The sequence below is a fragment of the Seriola lalandi genome, unplaced genomic scaffold (assembly GCF_002814215.2).
Source record: "Seriola lalandi dorsalis isolate HSWRI2012SDOR001 ecotype SW California unplaced genomic scaffold, Sedor1 jcf7180002054671, whole genome shotgun sequence".
Taxonomy (NCBI): domain Eukaryota; kingdom Metazoa; phylum Chordata; class Actinopteri; order Carangiformes; family Carangidae; genus Seriola; species Seriola lalandi.
Genome location: NW_019525224.1, coordinates 1,263,690 through 1,278,414, shown reverse-complemented (window position 1 = coordinate 1,278,414; position 14,725 = coordinate 1,263,690). Strand labels below are relative to the sequence as shown.

At 36.3% G+C, this 14,725-nt stretch overlaps 2 protein-coding genes across 2 annotated transcripts; one reads left to right on the top strand and one right to left on the bottom strand.

The window, feature by feature from the left end:
• Window positions 1-5,562: 5,562 nt before the first annotated feature.
• Window positions 5,563-7,647, top strand: LOC111666059 (fibroblast growth factor 23-like). The gene is made up of 3 exons (XM_023421260.2): window positions 5,563-5,849; window positions 6,220-6,323; window positions 6,416-7,647. The coding sequence occupies exons 1-3, from the start codon at window positions 5,636-5,638 to the stop codon at window positions 6,833-6,835; spliced, it is 738 nt and encodes a 245-aa protein (XP_023277028.1). The 5' UTR covers window positions 5,563-5,635; the 3' UTR covers window positions 6,836-7,647.
• Window positions 7,648-8,367: 720 nt separating this feature from the next.
• tigara (TP53 induced glycolysis regulatory phosphatase a) lies at window positions 8,368-13,743 on the bottom strand. The gene is made up of 6 exons (XM_023421242.2): window positions 13,425-13,743; window positions 11,934-11,971; window positions 11,684-11,805; window positions 11,347-11,424; window positions 11,105-11,215; window positions 8,368-9,672 (listed from the first exon to the last, which is right to left on the bottom strand). The coding sequence occupies exons 1-6, from the start codon at window positions 13,493-13,495 to the stop codon at window positions 9,283-9,285; spliced, it is 810 nt and encodes a 269-aa protein (XP_023277010.1). The 5' UTR covers window positions 13,496-13,743; the 3' UTR covers window positions 8,368-9,282.
• Between the last annotated feature and the right edge of the window lie 982 nt (window positions 13,744-14,725).

Below are 14,725 nucleotides of genomic sequence, written 5' to 3'. Positions count from 1 at the left end.
GTTTCATGCCTTACTATACTATGAAGTTTTTTGCCATTTTTATGCCATACTATACTATGACGTTTTTTGCCATTTTTATGCCATACTATACTATGACGTTTTTTGACATTTTTATGCCATACTATACTATCATGTTTTTTGACATTTTTATACCTTACTATACTATGACGTTTCATGCCTTACTATACTATGAAGTTTTTTGCCATTTTTATGCCATACTATACTATGACGTTTTTTTCCATTTTTATGCCATACTATGCTATGACGTTTTATGCCTTGCTTTACTATGACGTTTTTAGACATTTTTATGCCATACTATACTATGACGTTTTTTGACATTTTATACCTTACTATACTATGACGTTTCATGCCTTACTATACGATGAAGTTTTTTGCCATTTTTATGCCATACTATACTATGACGTTTTTTTCCATTTTTATGCCATACTATACTATGACGTTTTATGCCTTGCTTTACTATGACGTTTTTAGACATTTTTATGCCATACTATACTATGACGTTTTTTGACATTTTATACCTTACTATACTATGACGTTTCATGCCTTACTATACGATGACGTTTTTTGCCATTTTTATGCCATACTATACTATACAACTTAAATCCTAATAGGTAGAAAGGTGGGGTAGTGGTTAGAGCTGTTACCCTGCTATCAGAAGTTTGGGGGATCGAATCCAGGTCGTGACGAATCTCTGTGTGCACTTAGCATGTACTGGTATTACATGCGAGTTAATTATATTGGTGACTCCAATGGCTTACTATAATATGACTTTATTATACTATGACATTTTTGGGCAATTTTTATGCCTTATTATACTATGAAATTTTTTGACATTTTTATGCCTTACTATACTATGACATTTTTATGCCATACTGTACTATGATGTTTAATGTCTTACTATACGATGACGTTTTTGGAAAATTTTATGCCTTAGTATACGATGACGTTTGTGGTTGTTTTTATTCCATACTATACTATGATGTTTTCTGACATTTTCATGCCTTACTATACTATAGCTAACCATACAATTTAAGTCCTAATAGGTAGAAAGGTCATATACTATGACGTTTTTATGCCTTACTATACTATGACATTTTTCAACATTTTTATGCCATACTATACTATCATGTTTTTTTACATTTTTATACCTTACTATACTATGACGTTTCATGCCTTACTATACTATGACGTTTTCTTGACATTTTTATGCCATACTATACTATGACGTTTTTTGACATTTTTATGCCATACTATACTATGATGTTTTTTAGCCATTTTTATGCCTTACTATACTATGACGTTTCATGCCTTACTATACTATGACATTTTTTGACATTTTATGCCTTTCAATACTATGACGTTTCATGCCTTACTATACTATGCTGTACTATGATGTTTATGCCATACTATACTATGAAGTTTTTTGCCTTACTATACTATGACATTTTTGGACATTTTTATGCCTTACTTTATTATGAAGATTTTTTGACATTTTATACCTTACTATACTATGACGTTTCATGCCTTACTATACTATGAAGTTTTTTGCCATTTTTATGCCATACTATACTATGACGTTTTTTTGCCATTTTTATGCCATACTATACTATGACGTTTTTTGCCATTCTTATACCTTACTATACTATGACGTTTCCATATGCCTTACTATACTATGACGTTTTTTTGCCATTTTTATGCCACACTATACTATGACGTTTTTTGCCATTTTTATGCCTTACTATACTATGACGTTTTTTGACATTTTTATGCCATACTATACTATGACGTTTTATGCCTTGCTTTACTATGACGTTTTTAGACATTTTTATGCCATACTATACTATGACGTTTTTTGACATTTTATACCTTACTATACTATGACGTTTCATGCCTTACTATACTATGAAGTTTTTTGCCATTTTTATGCCATACTATACTATGATGTTTTCTGACATTTTTATGTCTTACTATACTATGAGTCAACATACGATCTTCGAAAAAGGTGGAAAGGTAGTACAGTGGTTAGAGCTGTTACCTTGCTGGTAGAAAGTTCGAGGTTCGATTCCAAATCGTTCCCAGTTTTAATCCAAGTCCTGACGACTTTCTGTGTGGAGTTTGCATGTTTTCCTGATATTCCACATACACGCAAGCAAATTATATTGGTGACTCCAATGCCTTACAATAATATGACATTATTATGCCTTATTATACTATGAAATTTTTTGACATTTTATGCCTTACTATACTATGACATTTTTATGCCATACTGTACTATGATGTTTAATGCCTTACTATACGATGACATTTTTGGAAAATTTTATGCCTTAGTATACGATGACGTTTGTGGTTGTTTTTATTCCATACTATACTATGATGTTTTCTGACATTTTCATGCCTTACTATACTATAGCTAACCATAAATTTAAGTCCTAATAGGTAGAAAGGTGGGGTAGTGGTTAGAGCTGTTACCCTGCTATCAGAAGTTTGGGGGTTCGAATCCAGGTCGTGACGAATCTCTGTGTGCACTTAGCATGTACTGGTATTACATGCGAGTTAATTATATTGGTGACTCCAATGGCTTACTATAATATGACTTTATTATACTATGACATTTTTGGACAATTTTTATGCCATACTATACTATGACGTTTTTTGACATTTTTATGCATTACTATACTATGACGTTTTTTGACATTTTTATGCTATACTAAACTATGACGTTTTTTTGCCATTTCTATGCCTTACTATACTATGACGTTTCATGCCTTACTATACTATGACATTTTTTGACATTTTATGCCTTTCAATACTATATTTTTTTGACATTTTTATGCCATACTGTACTATGATGTTTTATGCCTTACTATACTATGACGTTTCATTTTATGCCTTACTATACTATGATGTTTTTTGATGTTTTTATTCCATACTATACTATGACATTATTATGCCTTATTATACTATGACATTTTTGGACATTTTTATGCCATACTATACTATGACGTTTTTTGCCATTTTTATGCCATACTATACTATGACGTTTTATGCCTTACTATACTATGAAGTTTTTTGCCATTTTTATGCCATACTATACTATGACGCTTTTTGCCATTTTTATGCCATACTATACTATGACGTTTTTTGACATTTTTATGCCATACTATACTATGACGTTTTATGCCTTACTATACTATGACATTTTTGGACATTTTTATGCCTTACTTTAGTATGACGTTTTTTTTTTACATTTTTATGCCAAACTATACTATCATGTTTTTTGCCATTTTTATATCTTACTATACTATGACATTTCATGCCATTTTTATGCCATACTATACTATGACGTTTTATGCCTTACTATACTATGACGGTTTTTGACATTTTTATGCCATACTATACTATGACGTTTTTTAAAATTTTTATGCCATACTATACTATGACGTTTTATGCCTTACTATACTATGACGCTGTTTGACATTTTTATGCCATACTATACTATGACGTTTTTTGACATTTTTATGCCATACTATACTATGACGTTTTATGCCTTACTATACTATGACATTTTTGGACATTTTTATGCCTTACTTTAGTATGACGTTTTTTTTTAAATTTTATACCTTACTATACTATGACGTTTTTTGTCATTTTTATGCCATACTATACTATGACGTTTTTTGCCATTTTCATGCCTTACTATACTATCACGTTATTTGCTATTTTTATGCCTTACAGTACTATGACATTTTTTGCCATTTTTATGCTATACTATACTATGACGTTTCATGCCTTACTATACTATGACGTTTTTATGCCTTACTATGCTATGATGTTTTTTTTTACATTTTTATGCCTTATTATACAATGATGTTTTTTGATGTTTTTATTCCATACTATACTATGACATTATTATGCCTTATTATACTATGACATTTTTCAACATTTTTATGCCATACTATACTATCATGTTTTTTTACATTTTTATACCTTACTATACTATGACGTTTCATGCCTTACTATACTATGACGTTTCTTGACATTTTTATGCCATACTATACTATGACGTTTTTTGACATTTTTATGCCATACTATACTATGATGTTTTTTAGCCATTTTTATGCCTTACTATACTATGACAATTTTGGACATTTTTATGCCTTACTTTAGTATGACGTTTTTTTTGACATTTTATACCTTACTATACTATGACGTTTCATGCCTTACTATACTATGAAATTTTTTTCCATTTTTATGCCATACTATACTATGACGTTTTTTGCCATTTTTATGCCATACTATACTATGACGTTTTTTGACATTTTTATGCCATACTATACTATGACGTTTTATGCCTTACTATACTATGACATTTTTGGACATTTTTATGCCTTACTTTAGTATGACGTTTTTTGCCATTTTTATGCCTTACTATACTATGGATCACCATAAAACATACTCCCTAAAAGGCACAAAGGTGGTTATTGTTATTGCCGCTATAAGCATAACCTTAAACTATTTGCTACTGAGCAACATTCCTCCCAGTGTCCCAATATGCGCTATCCTTAGGCTGTGTATCGGTTTACTTTTTCACAGTTCCTCTAAATATTGCCAACAGTTTAGCCATCACGAGCTGCCCTAACAGCTTCTCACAAATGTGCCAAGAATAGTGTATAAAAAACATTGTATAACAATTGAAAGCTTTACCCGGATCTTCTTGCTTTGGGCCAAAATCCTTGGCTCTGTAAATGTCAACTTTTCAGGGACTTAAATAAAAAAAAAGGAATTGTTGAGATCTCAGGAAATTCTAATTTTTTTCCCAATGAGGTAAAAATATAAAAACCACCAAGAACGAGGTTACAAAGCTTTTCAACAACAGGCACTGGGCATCCACACTAGTGAGAGGAAGTGAGAGGCTGCAGAAGTGTGTACAGTTAATTAACAAGCAAGGTATGAGTCATTCACTTTGGATTTCAGTCAAGACACGGTGACACAACAGCCTCAAATCTTCATTATCCACCAGTGATTCATACCTAAACTGTAAAGGTGTGCATGACTTATTTTGGCCTGTTATCTAGATTAGGGTTGAGAATTACTTTCAAATTTAATTTTTTTTTTTTTTTCTTAGTTTTGGAAGCCTGATCTTCTTACCCCGCTTCATTTTCTTGATCAGAGTCTTAAGAGCCTCAAATGAGTCTAATCCCAGAAAGTTGAATCTCCATCATCCTTTTCCGAATGTCTCTTCACCCTCTCTCTTTTTCTCTGGCTTGTTGCAGTACATGATTAATTACTGATATATTTTTTTAGGAACTGAGCACACGGTGGCAAAAAAATATAATTTTATGTGGAGGTACTGCCATTCAGAGCAATAAAACTATGGCCTCATACTGATAAAATTGTATCTTACCTGTTAGAGTCTACAAGAATTCCACCTAGGCAACCCTTAAGCATGGAAAAACAGGCAGGCTTTGAGTCATTTTGGTAAATGAGTTAGCCGGTTTATCGACCCTCTGTTTAAATAGACCTGTTGGACTTTCTCCTCCTCCATTAGCTGCCCTCACACCATCCTGAACATTTGCGCTGCTAGAGGAAAGACAGCACGGCATCTCCACTGATCATGCAGCCAGCTGTCATCTCACTCATCCTGACTGCCATACATGTGTCTGTACTGGTGGATTGTAGACCGAGGCTCCAGGACCCAGAGCAACAACCACAACACCAGCAGAGCAGCTTCGACACAGGAGCGCATGCAGATACATCTGCTGGTATGGGCCGTTTTTACTTAGAACTGAGTGGATCAATAAAAAGAAGCATTCACAGAGACTTTCTAGGTAAGTCTATATATATCCATACAAACATAATTAGTTCAATTGCAAATGATGAAAGTCTGTAAAACACTAAATGCAACATTGTTTTTTGTCCAGTTTAGTTAATTTAATTCTCAGAGTGCAAAACCTGCTTTACATTTATGTCCTTAAAGGCCAAAAAATGTATTCGTCCATAGAGATAAAAATTTAGAAAAGGATTTTGAATGGTATATCTCTGAATACAATCACTAATATATGTTGTAATTTAGGTGTCCAAAGCATATTTTGCATGTCATCTATACAAACAAATTACAACCCTGGCAGCCAGGACAATTCATGTTGAAACTTTATACATAATATGAAATTAATTTGTTTGAATCTTGTTTTCTTGCAGTTGTTCTGCCAGTAAGAACAGATAAAAGCAACTTTGTGTCCATATTTGATTTGAGAAGAAAACGGTTCCTCTGTATGGACTCAAAGGGAGAGCTGTACATCTCTGTGAGTCTTTCTTTTTAAATGAATGAAGTCATGAAATGACTGCAGGGAAAACAGTGATATAAATATTCTGTCTGCTTTTTTCTAATGAATAGAGGCAAAAGGACAGAGAAGACTGCCTCTTCTGGCGCATTTGGTTAGATCTGGCAAACCACCATGACACGCTTTACTCTACAACTGCGGGCCTGCTGCTCAAACTGGAGGGAGCGGAGCTGCGAGCTGCTTACTGGGAGCCACCTGAACCTTCTGCAGCACTGCTGGAGAGGTTCCTGGGTCCCTTGGTGAAGAGACAGAGGAGGAGTGACGAGGTGAACCCCTCTGATCCATTAAGATCACACTCACATCCTTCACATTCTGCCAAAGATCACAAGGATACATCTCATGGGCAGCCTGAGCAGGACCAGGCCGGTGCTGTGTCTAAAGAGACTATCACCTCCTGTGATGATCCCCTGCGGGTCTTACAGCCAAACGGGCCTGTCAGTCCTGTCAAGACTAATATTGCAGACCGGGCATAACAAGACTAAGATACTGAACTTGGGTTTATTAAATGAAAAGTCAAGAGGGGGTGCAAGTCTTTATGTTTGTTTTGAAAACTCACTTTATGTTTGACTGCATGATTGACGTAAGTACCTGTAGATACCTTGTCATACATTTGTGGACTGCGGTATCAGTGGAAGCGACAGAATGACTTACTAAGGAGTCAGGCTGACATTAGAGGTTGGTTTGAGGTCATGTGAAAGCAATAAATATTTTACAACTCCTGAGAAAAAAAGATAGCATTACATAAAATCTTTGAATCAAAATTTTCAGATTTAGTTTTTATGGAACACTTACACTACGTAATATGCTCATAATAAACCTTGTTACATCACAGTGGCTTGTGCAGATCCTCTGTTTGAATAGCAGATGAAGGATAAGTTTGGCAACATTCGAACAGAATCATGAGGCAAGTTTGGTCCAGCGTCCTGCAGTCCTTGAACCTCTTTTGTCAGTTAAATTTTAAACCTTGGGCCAGATGTGGCAATGTTTGTTTTGTATATGTAAAAATGTGTAATCTGTAAGTAATTATGAATATTTATACATACATCTGTTGAGAAAACAAAAATGAACCAGTGCATATTATTGTTACTGAAAACAAAACTTGTTTTTGAGCCATTCATAAACAAGATCAAATTATGTCAGGTGCCGGACACCAATAGTCACAGCAATGAAAATGTATTTATTTATTGAAACATGTTTAATGATTTGCTTCCTTGTCTACTATGTTATTATTTATATATTTCATGTTGTGTTATTTCTAATGTGGAAAAATAAATGGTTACTATTCTGTGGATTGTCAATTTGTATTTTTGCTGGCATCAAAAGAGATTTGCAGACACATTAAAAACCTGCTCTGGGATATCTGCATGAGGGACAGTGTGAAACAGCGTGAAGGAATGACCTATGACACAAACAAATTGAAATTTCACACATTAGTCCCACCAATCAACAGCAGCCCCTCTGGGCACAGATCCACACAAGACTCTCCTTAGTCCTTGTTTACACAATCACTTATGTATCACCAGATAACCAATAAAAGTAATTTCCTGTCTAGCAAATCATTACATACTGATGGAAAAATAGGAAGTGGGATTGACTGTGGGGCTAATGTCCTTTCCTCTCCTCTGATGTTCACAATTTCATTGAAGTCCAATAAAAAAACTCTAAAATACTAGTAAGTGCCTTAAAGTTTGAAGTCATTTCTGCTCAGGTTATAGTGATTACTTGTATTTGAGTCAGCGAAGATTTACTTTAACATTCAATATGTTCCTGGCCAAAAACTGCACAAAACGTACAAGAACAACAAATAAATTGCCACATAAATCACATGATTATTATGCACACAACCTATTGGTTATGTAAGTGGTAAACATTGGGCCTGGACAAATAATGTCCAAACGAAGTAATGTATATGAAATGAATGTAGACGATAATGTTCTGCGCTGCAAATGACACTCAGTGAAAATGTAAAATCAAAGATGCAAAGAAAAACAAATGAGAATCAATGTAGACTGAATGTGTGTATTTAAGGAGTTTTATCAGGAAGACACCTTATCTTGCTGTTGGCAAGTCTCCAAAATTAACACTATGACACAGAAACATGCAACAGCTACAATTTCTTATTCAAGAAACAGACAGCATTCTTACATTATAGTGTTTTCATTTACAAAAACCCAGTGACAACAAGCCACTGAATCTGTAAAATACTTTTTTCCATACAATCCATTTCAGTAGTCACATACTGTACATTCCCTAGATTTCACAGTATGAAATACCTCTAAAAATAATTTAGTTTTACAGTGAGAGTGGAGTGACAAAATGCAGTGCAGAAACAGTGCACACATGCTAAAGTACAACACATGAGGTCTTGGCTTATGTTTGTCCTTGTTGAGCGAAGTGTTAATTCACAACAATGAAAAAGTCACTGATTTCCAAAAAGTCAACACTGTTGCAGTTGTGGTCTGTGTTCCTCCATAAAATCTATCATCTCCTGGAGGGTATATATAGAAACTCAGACTCATTAGAGCACAAAACTGCCCACTTTTACAGTAATGAACAACTAGACAGTAACAAAGTGATGATGACATTGTTCTGCAACACAAACTATCTGTGGTGAAATCAAGGTGCTAAAACCATGAAATTGCATTAAAATCCTGAATATACGACACTGTAGGCCACTGTATAAAATGATGAAAAAGCATTATGTTTATCTTGATAATTCCACTGTGAAAACATACCAATAATGAACAACTTGTCCATTAATTGAATGAACTGTATTGTGAGGTGACTGAGCTCCAAATGAAAAAAATAAATAAGCAACATTTTAAAATAATCATCTGAATTGTAAACTTTCAGTATTAAGTCTCAGCAGTTTTTCCTTCAAACCTCTGTCTTCCGTCCCCTCATCTAGCCCTCTCTGCTCCTACTGTTTAACATGGTCGCCCCTGTGGACGAACACACAGCTGATCCCTGACAATTTGAACCTGTCGTCCTCTTTTCTCAGAGTTAGTATAAACCGACAGAGTCCTGTGTTAGGACTTAAAGCGAACATATGTGCTTTGTCCGAACCCTGGGGCACAGAACAATGCAACTCCTCCACAAAGTAGCGCACTACCACACACATGTACGCCCCGTGGGTGACAACCAAAGCATGGACTGGGACACCCCTGACCCCATCATCTGGCTTCCCCTCCACAGGAGATGTTTCTGGCGGAGCAGATGAGGAGGTTTCATCCTCCCCTCTGTGATTCCAGTGTTCGTCTCCAATTCGCTGGAGCATTTTCTCCATAAACTCTTTGACTCGTTCCTTCACCTGAACAGAGCAAAAGCCTGTTATAAACTGTTCACTGTTCGCTGATTCTCTATTGTTTTCTTTCTACACCAACAGCATAATGTACGTTGTGGAAATGTGATTACATGCAGCTGTGAGGCATAAAAGTTAAAGGGTGTTGTATTCAGAACAACACAACATAGTCAGACCCGTTCCCATCAAAAACACACATGCCAACTCCAGTTTCATCCTGACACAACAACCTGTAACTTGTTTAGGAAAGCAGGGAGGGAGGCCTGTCGCTGACACCGATTGGGGCGCTCTGTGCTTACGTCAAATCTATCTTTGTATATGTGCATCATCATCATCATGTGCTGGTCACGTACAGGGTTGGAACAGAGTTAACGTCCAAGCCAAGATCCAATAGATGAAGCCTGACGAAGTATCTTTGAAATAGAACCCCCTCCCTACCCCCCCAGAGTCCTCCCACACAACCTCTAACACAAATAACAGAAAGCTAAGCAGTGACTTTTTAATCAGGGGCAGTGACGAACACTCTGCAGTTGTTTGACAGTGGAAGGGCACGTACTTTGACCCCCCCCCGATTCACACCAAGTGTTCTGGTAGATACATAAGAAACACAATCGTGTGGATGCAAAGAGGCCATGACATAGCATGTTACATCCTTGCAGAGAAAGTGGTCGACTGAGGACATGAGTGTTTTCTGCCACCTAGTGGTAGCTTACTATGTGTACATTGCATCAGGGCACATGCTATATCCATGACTGGAGGTAAGTGTGCATAAGGATTTAATTTCATCATTACTATTATTACCAGCCACGACAGCAGAGCCGGTATTGTTTTCACCTTGTGAGTCTGTGTGTGTCTGTGTCGTCATGGCAAAATATCGTCCTATAGACACCTAGTGTGGTGGGAACTGCCACAGAGGTTGATTTGAGTGCTTTGGCAGGTGTTTATATGTCTGCGGATAGATTTTGTCACTGCGGTAGTGTCACAACTGTGCAAGATAGTCATGAAACTTCCCAGGTGTGTAGTTTAGATCAAAATGAAGGTCGAGGCTGTGGTCTGACCCATGAGTTGTTAGTACATTATTACTACAGTACATTATTGCATGAGTACTCATAGGTCATTTTCAAAAAGCCTTGAATGCCAAGATGATCCTAGCTCATGGACACACAACTGAAAAAGAAATTTTGGAATCAGCAGTAGGTTAACAAACAAATAAATTCTAGTTAAAGTACAGTGCTGTTGGTACCCTGTGCAGAGCATGATTTTAATCCAAGCAATTTTGTGAAAATGTCACAATTAACAACAGAATAACAAGAAGAGGAGGAGGAAAAAGAGAGAGACAAACAAATGCATGTGGGAAAAGACCAAGAGGAGGACCAATATTAAAATAAATCCTTTGACAAGCAGTTACTCCATTCTTTCTGAGCTGCCACCCCAACCTCACCTGCTCCTGAGTCTCCCCCTTTGGAGGTGTGAAGCCCGGAAATGACTGACCGGCTGCCTTGGCCATGTCCTTCACATCCTGCACTCGTCCACCCTCTGCTATTCCGAAGCTCTGAAACACAAGTCATTAACTGGATAACTCAGCTTATTTATTATTTGAATTAAAATGAATTAAGATACCGTTTTAATGAGAAAAAATTTAGCTATGAAGTTATAACATCACACAGAAGAGGTGTCACTCACTATCTCTTTAAGTAAAGGCTCACATGCCATTTGTAGACCAGAACAACTGCTGTTGTGTTTCATTATTGTTTCAGCAGTCTAGAAGAAAAAAAAAACACAATCATCTCATGACATACTGAGAGATTATCTGACAACAGAGAGGAAGAAGGAATGTTGTATAAAGTTTCTCTATTTCTCAGGTGTGAGGTCCTTGATTTGAAGACAGTTATTTAATGTACATAAGAAATTCGGTAGTGTATTTCCATTACATGAAATCATACAAATCCTGCAAAGTTTTGATTCATTTTTCATCTTAAGATTCATAGCTTGCTCCCATTGCAAAACTACAACATGGTACCTGCCGGGCTCGCAGCATATCACTGACAAACACGTTGCTGAACTTGACATCTTTCAGGTACTGGCCTGCAGCCTCGGCCTGCTGTAGCCCAGTCTCAGACAGAGGTGAATCTATAGCCTGGCCTGGGTTGAGGAGGATGGGAAGATTAAAGTAGGATGCAGAGAAAGGTCAAGAAAGAAAGAGGGAGAAATTGATTAGATTTTCTCAGTATCTTAGCATAGATATCATGAATCATACTCCTGTTGCATACCTTGTAGGAGGCCTTCTTTGTTGTACTGGGTTTCCCCACTAGAAGAAATAAATGATGTATCATTGTCAACATTAAACTAACCAACAGATTAGTTAAAGAAGCTCAAAGAGTCCATTGTCCAGCTGTCATGAATTTGATTTCATGCTTAATATCATATATACACAAGGATATATGATCCCAGTATAACTATTTTGCTCAGTGACCTTTCAACAGGGAAGATGTTCAAACCTTGCTCCTGTTATTGTGGGACTATAATCACTGCTAATAATTATATATGCTCCTGTCTGTCTAACAGTGGCTGTGTTAAGTTATTGTTTCAATTAGCTGATTAGTTCTTTATAAAATTTCAGAAAACAGTGAAAAATGCCTTTCATGGTTTCCTACAGCCCAAGGTAATGTCTTTTAATTGCTTGCTTTTCTCTGTCCAAAACCCAGAGATTTGATTTAAAACTATATACATTTACAGAGAAAAGCAGGAAGTCCTTAAGTAAGCTTGCACTTTTGCTTGATAACTAATATCAAAATTATTGCAGATGTTTAATTAAGATGATTCATTTTCTGTCGAATGACTTAATCATTTGATCTCCAGTATTATCCATTGCTTGCAATGTCATATGTAGTTTTAGTTGTAGAATTTATCCCTGCACTGATGTGAAGAAATGTTTTTATTTACTCTGAACGATGCCAACAATGACCTGCAAACAATTAATAAGTAAAATGATTTTATAACTACATATGTATTATTAAAACAAAGAAATTATCATATTATACGAAATTTCTAAATCAAAAAATCAAGTTTTGCTTTACAGATTTAGTGTGACCAGATGTAACCTACTGACAATACATTACTCATTGAGGCATCCTTTCCATGGACTGGATGATTCATTCATTCAGCCCTCTGGCGGTCATTGTGAGGCACTGCAGTGTCCACAGACCCCAGACTGGACTTGAAAGTACGGAGTGCCCGTGAAGTAAACTGGGAGAGCTGAATGAGGGTCACGAATCCCCGCTAGCTGCGTGTGAAACTGCCCTTGTTTAGAGTTAGCTTTGACAGTCCGGTAACCACTTTGTATGTGCTAATTTTAAAACAAAATCAAGGCTGCGTTAAAAGCAGGGAGGCTACTCCCTGTCAAACCGCTTTGTGCCCGTCAGTAATGGGTGACACCTGCTGGGGTGGCATAGCACCTATCCAGCTAAAGCTAAATACAGACCACAGACTTCAGTCATGTAACTAGTTTTTAAGTAGTAATGGGCTACACGAAATAATTTCGCAAGTTTGCTCTCAACTTTCCACACACGCGCACACACTAATATAGATACCAACTATCCGCATATATTAATAAATAAATATTTTATAGCTTTTTCCAAACTTAGGTCCAAAAATGGTAAATGGGACCGACGAGCAGCACCACTCGGAGCTTCTGTGGTAAACAAGGTATTTATCATACTTTTATCATTAAAACAGCCTATGTCAATGTCAAATTCACTTACTGTCGAACAAGAGTTAGGCCAAATCTTAATGTTTTCATGCTCTTGAGGTTAATGGCAGAGTAACACCGCATTAACTGTCCGGTAGTTTAAAAAGAAAACTGCCCTCAGACCGGTGCGTCTGCGCCTCGCGAGGAAATCACATTTACGTACAGACATCTGGACCACTCAGCGTTGGTAAGGACCAACACGGCACTTTCACAAGCGACTGAAAGTTTAAGTATAAATTGTATAAAGTAATATATTGTATAAATTATTACGATAATATCCCATTATACATTTAATTATTCCCTCGGACATCAGGCTGAACGCAAGTAATCACACACTAAACTAAACTAAACGCTCCTCAGCGCAGACTTCAACCCCTCCTCTGATTGGCTGAATAAAGTTATCGACACTAAACACACTTGTGATCAGTTAATATGTTGAATTGATTTACATCCACTTTCTTTCTTTCTCAACACCGGAGAGAGTTTTTAACCAATATTTCCTAAAATAATTACTTTAGACTGGGGTAATTTTAGGCTAAACGTAGCATATATTAGCTACATCATTGATAGGCAGGTGCTTCTATAATGTTCTCAACAATGCAGTTCAACAGCCCAACAAACTACCTCCAACAAAATGATCGTAAAGATGACTCAACACCTCTATAAAACGGTTTGAACAAAAGCAAAACGTTATAACCTTCCTGAAATTAGATTTTATTGCAGGATTGTTGCATTTGACTGCATTATTTTTATGTTTTAATAATTTCTGATAAAAATTTCACCATTTATGATTTTACACTTCTAGGGTGCAGCCACTAGGTGGCAGAGGTTGACACTTGCCCATGTCACACAATTATTTTTGCTTTACTTGGAACATTTCTCCAGACCTTTTCCTCTGGTCTAGACAGGGTTAGTGTCCTCCGTACTTCTGACTATCTCACTATAACGCAGAACATAATGTATTTATCACTATGCTACCAACACTATAACTATAATGTTTGCACTGTAAGTAGATGTATTTAGTTGTCCTTAAGTTCTCCATCACAAAGTGATCATCACAGATTTAAAAGAAGAGTGGTCAGTGGTTGAAAATCCTTCTTTGTGACCACTATATTTCCTTACGTTTTGGTGGCAGATTTATTGGACTAAACTAAAATATCAATAGATCACTTTTTTTCTCTAGTGCACATAGGCGGGTAGTGTTTATAACTGGTCTTCCTTATATTCTGGCCAGAGGACCACATATTGTCCCCATTTCGTCATTGCCGGTGATTGAGAAGTACGGCTGAACTTAGCTCTGCTCTCCAGTTTCAC

Bases quoted from the DNA above. Each gene is read 5' to 3' on its own strand.
- LOC111666059 (XM_023421260.2), top strand. From the start codon at position 5,636: ATGCAGCCAGCTGTCATCTCACTCATCCTGACTGCCATACATGTGTCT. The intron at 5,850-6,219 runs GTAAGTCTATAT...GTTTTCTTGCAG, and splicing joins CATTCACAGAGACTTTCTAG to TTGTTCTGCCAGTAAGAACA. The intron at 6,324-6,415 runs GTGAGTCTTTCT...TCTAATGAATAG, and splicing joins AGGGAGAGCTGTACATCTCT to AGGCAAAAGGACAGAGAAGA.
- tigara (XM_023421242.2), bottom strand. From the start codon at position 13,495: ATGCGGTGTTACTCTGCCATTAACCTCAAGAGCATGAAAACATTAAGA. The intron at 11,806-11,933 runs GTATGCAACAGG...TCCTCAACCCAG, and splicing joins CAAAGAAGGCCTCCTACAAG to GCCAGGCTATAGATTCACCT. The intron at 11,425-11,683 runs GTACCATGTTGT...TTTTTCTTCTAG, and splicing joins ATATGCTGCGAGCCCGGCAG to ACTGCTGAAACAATAATGAA.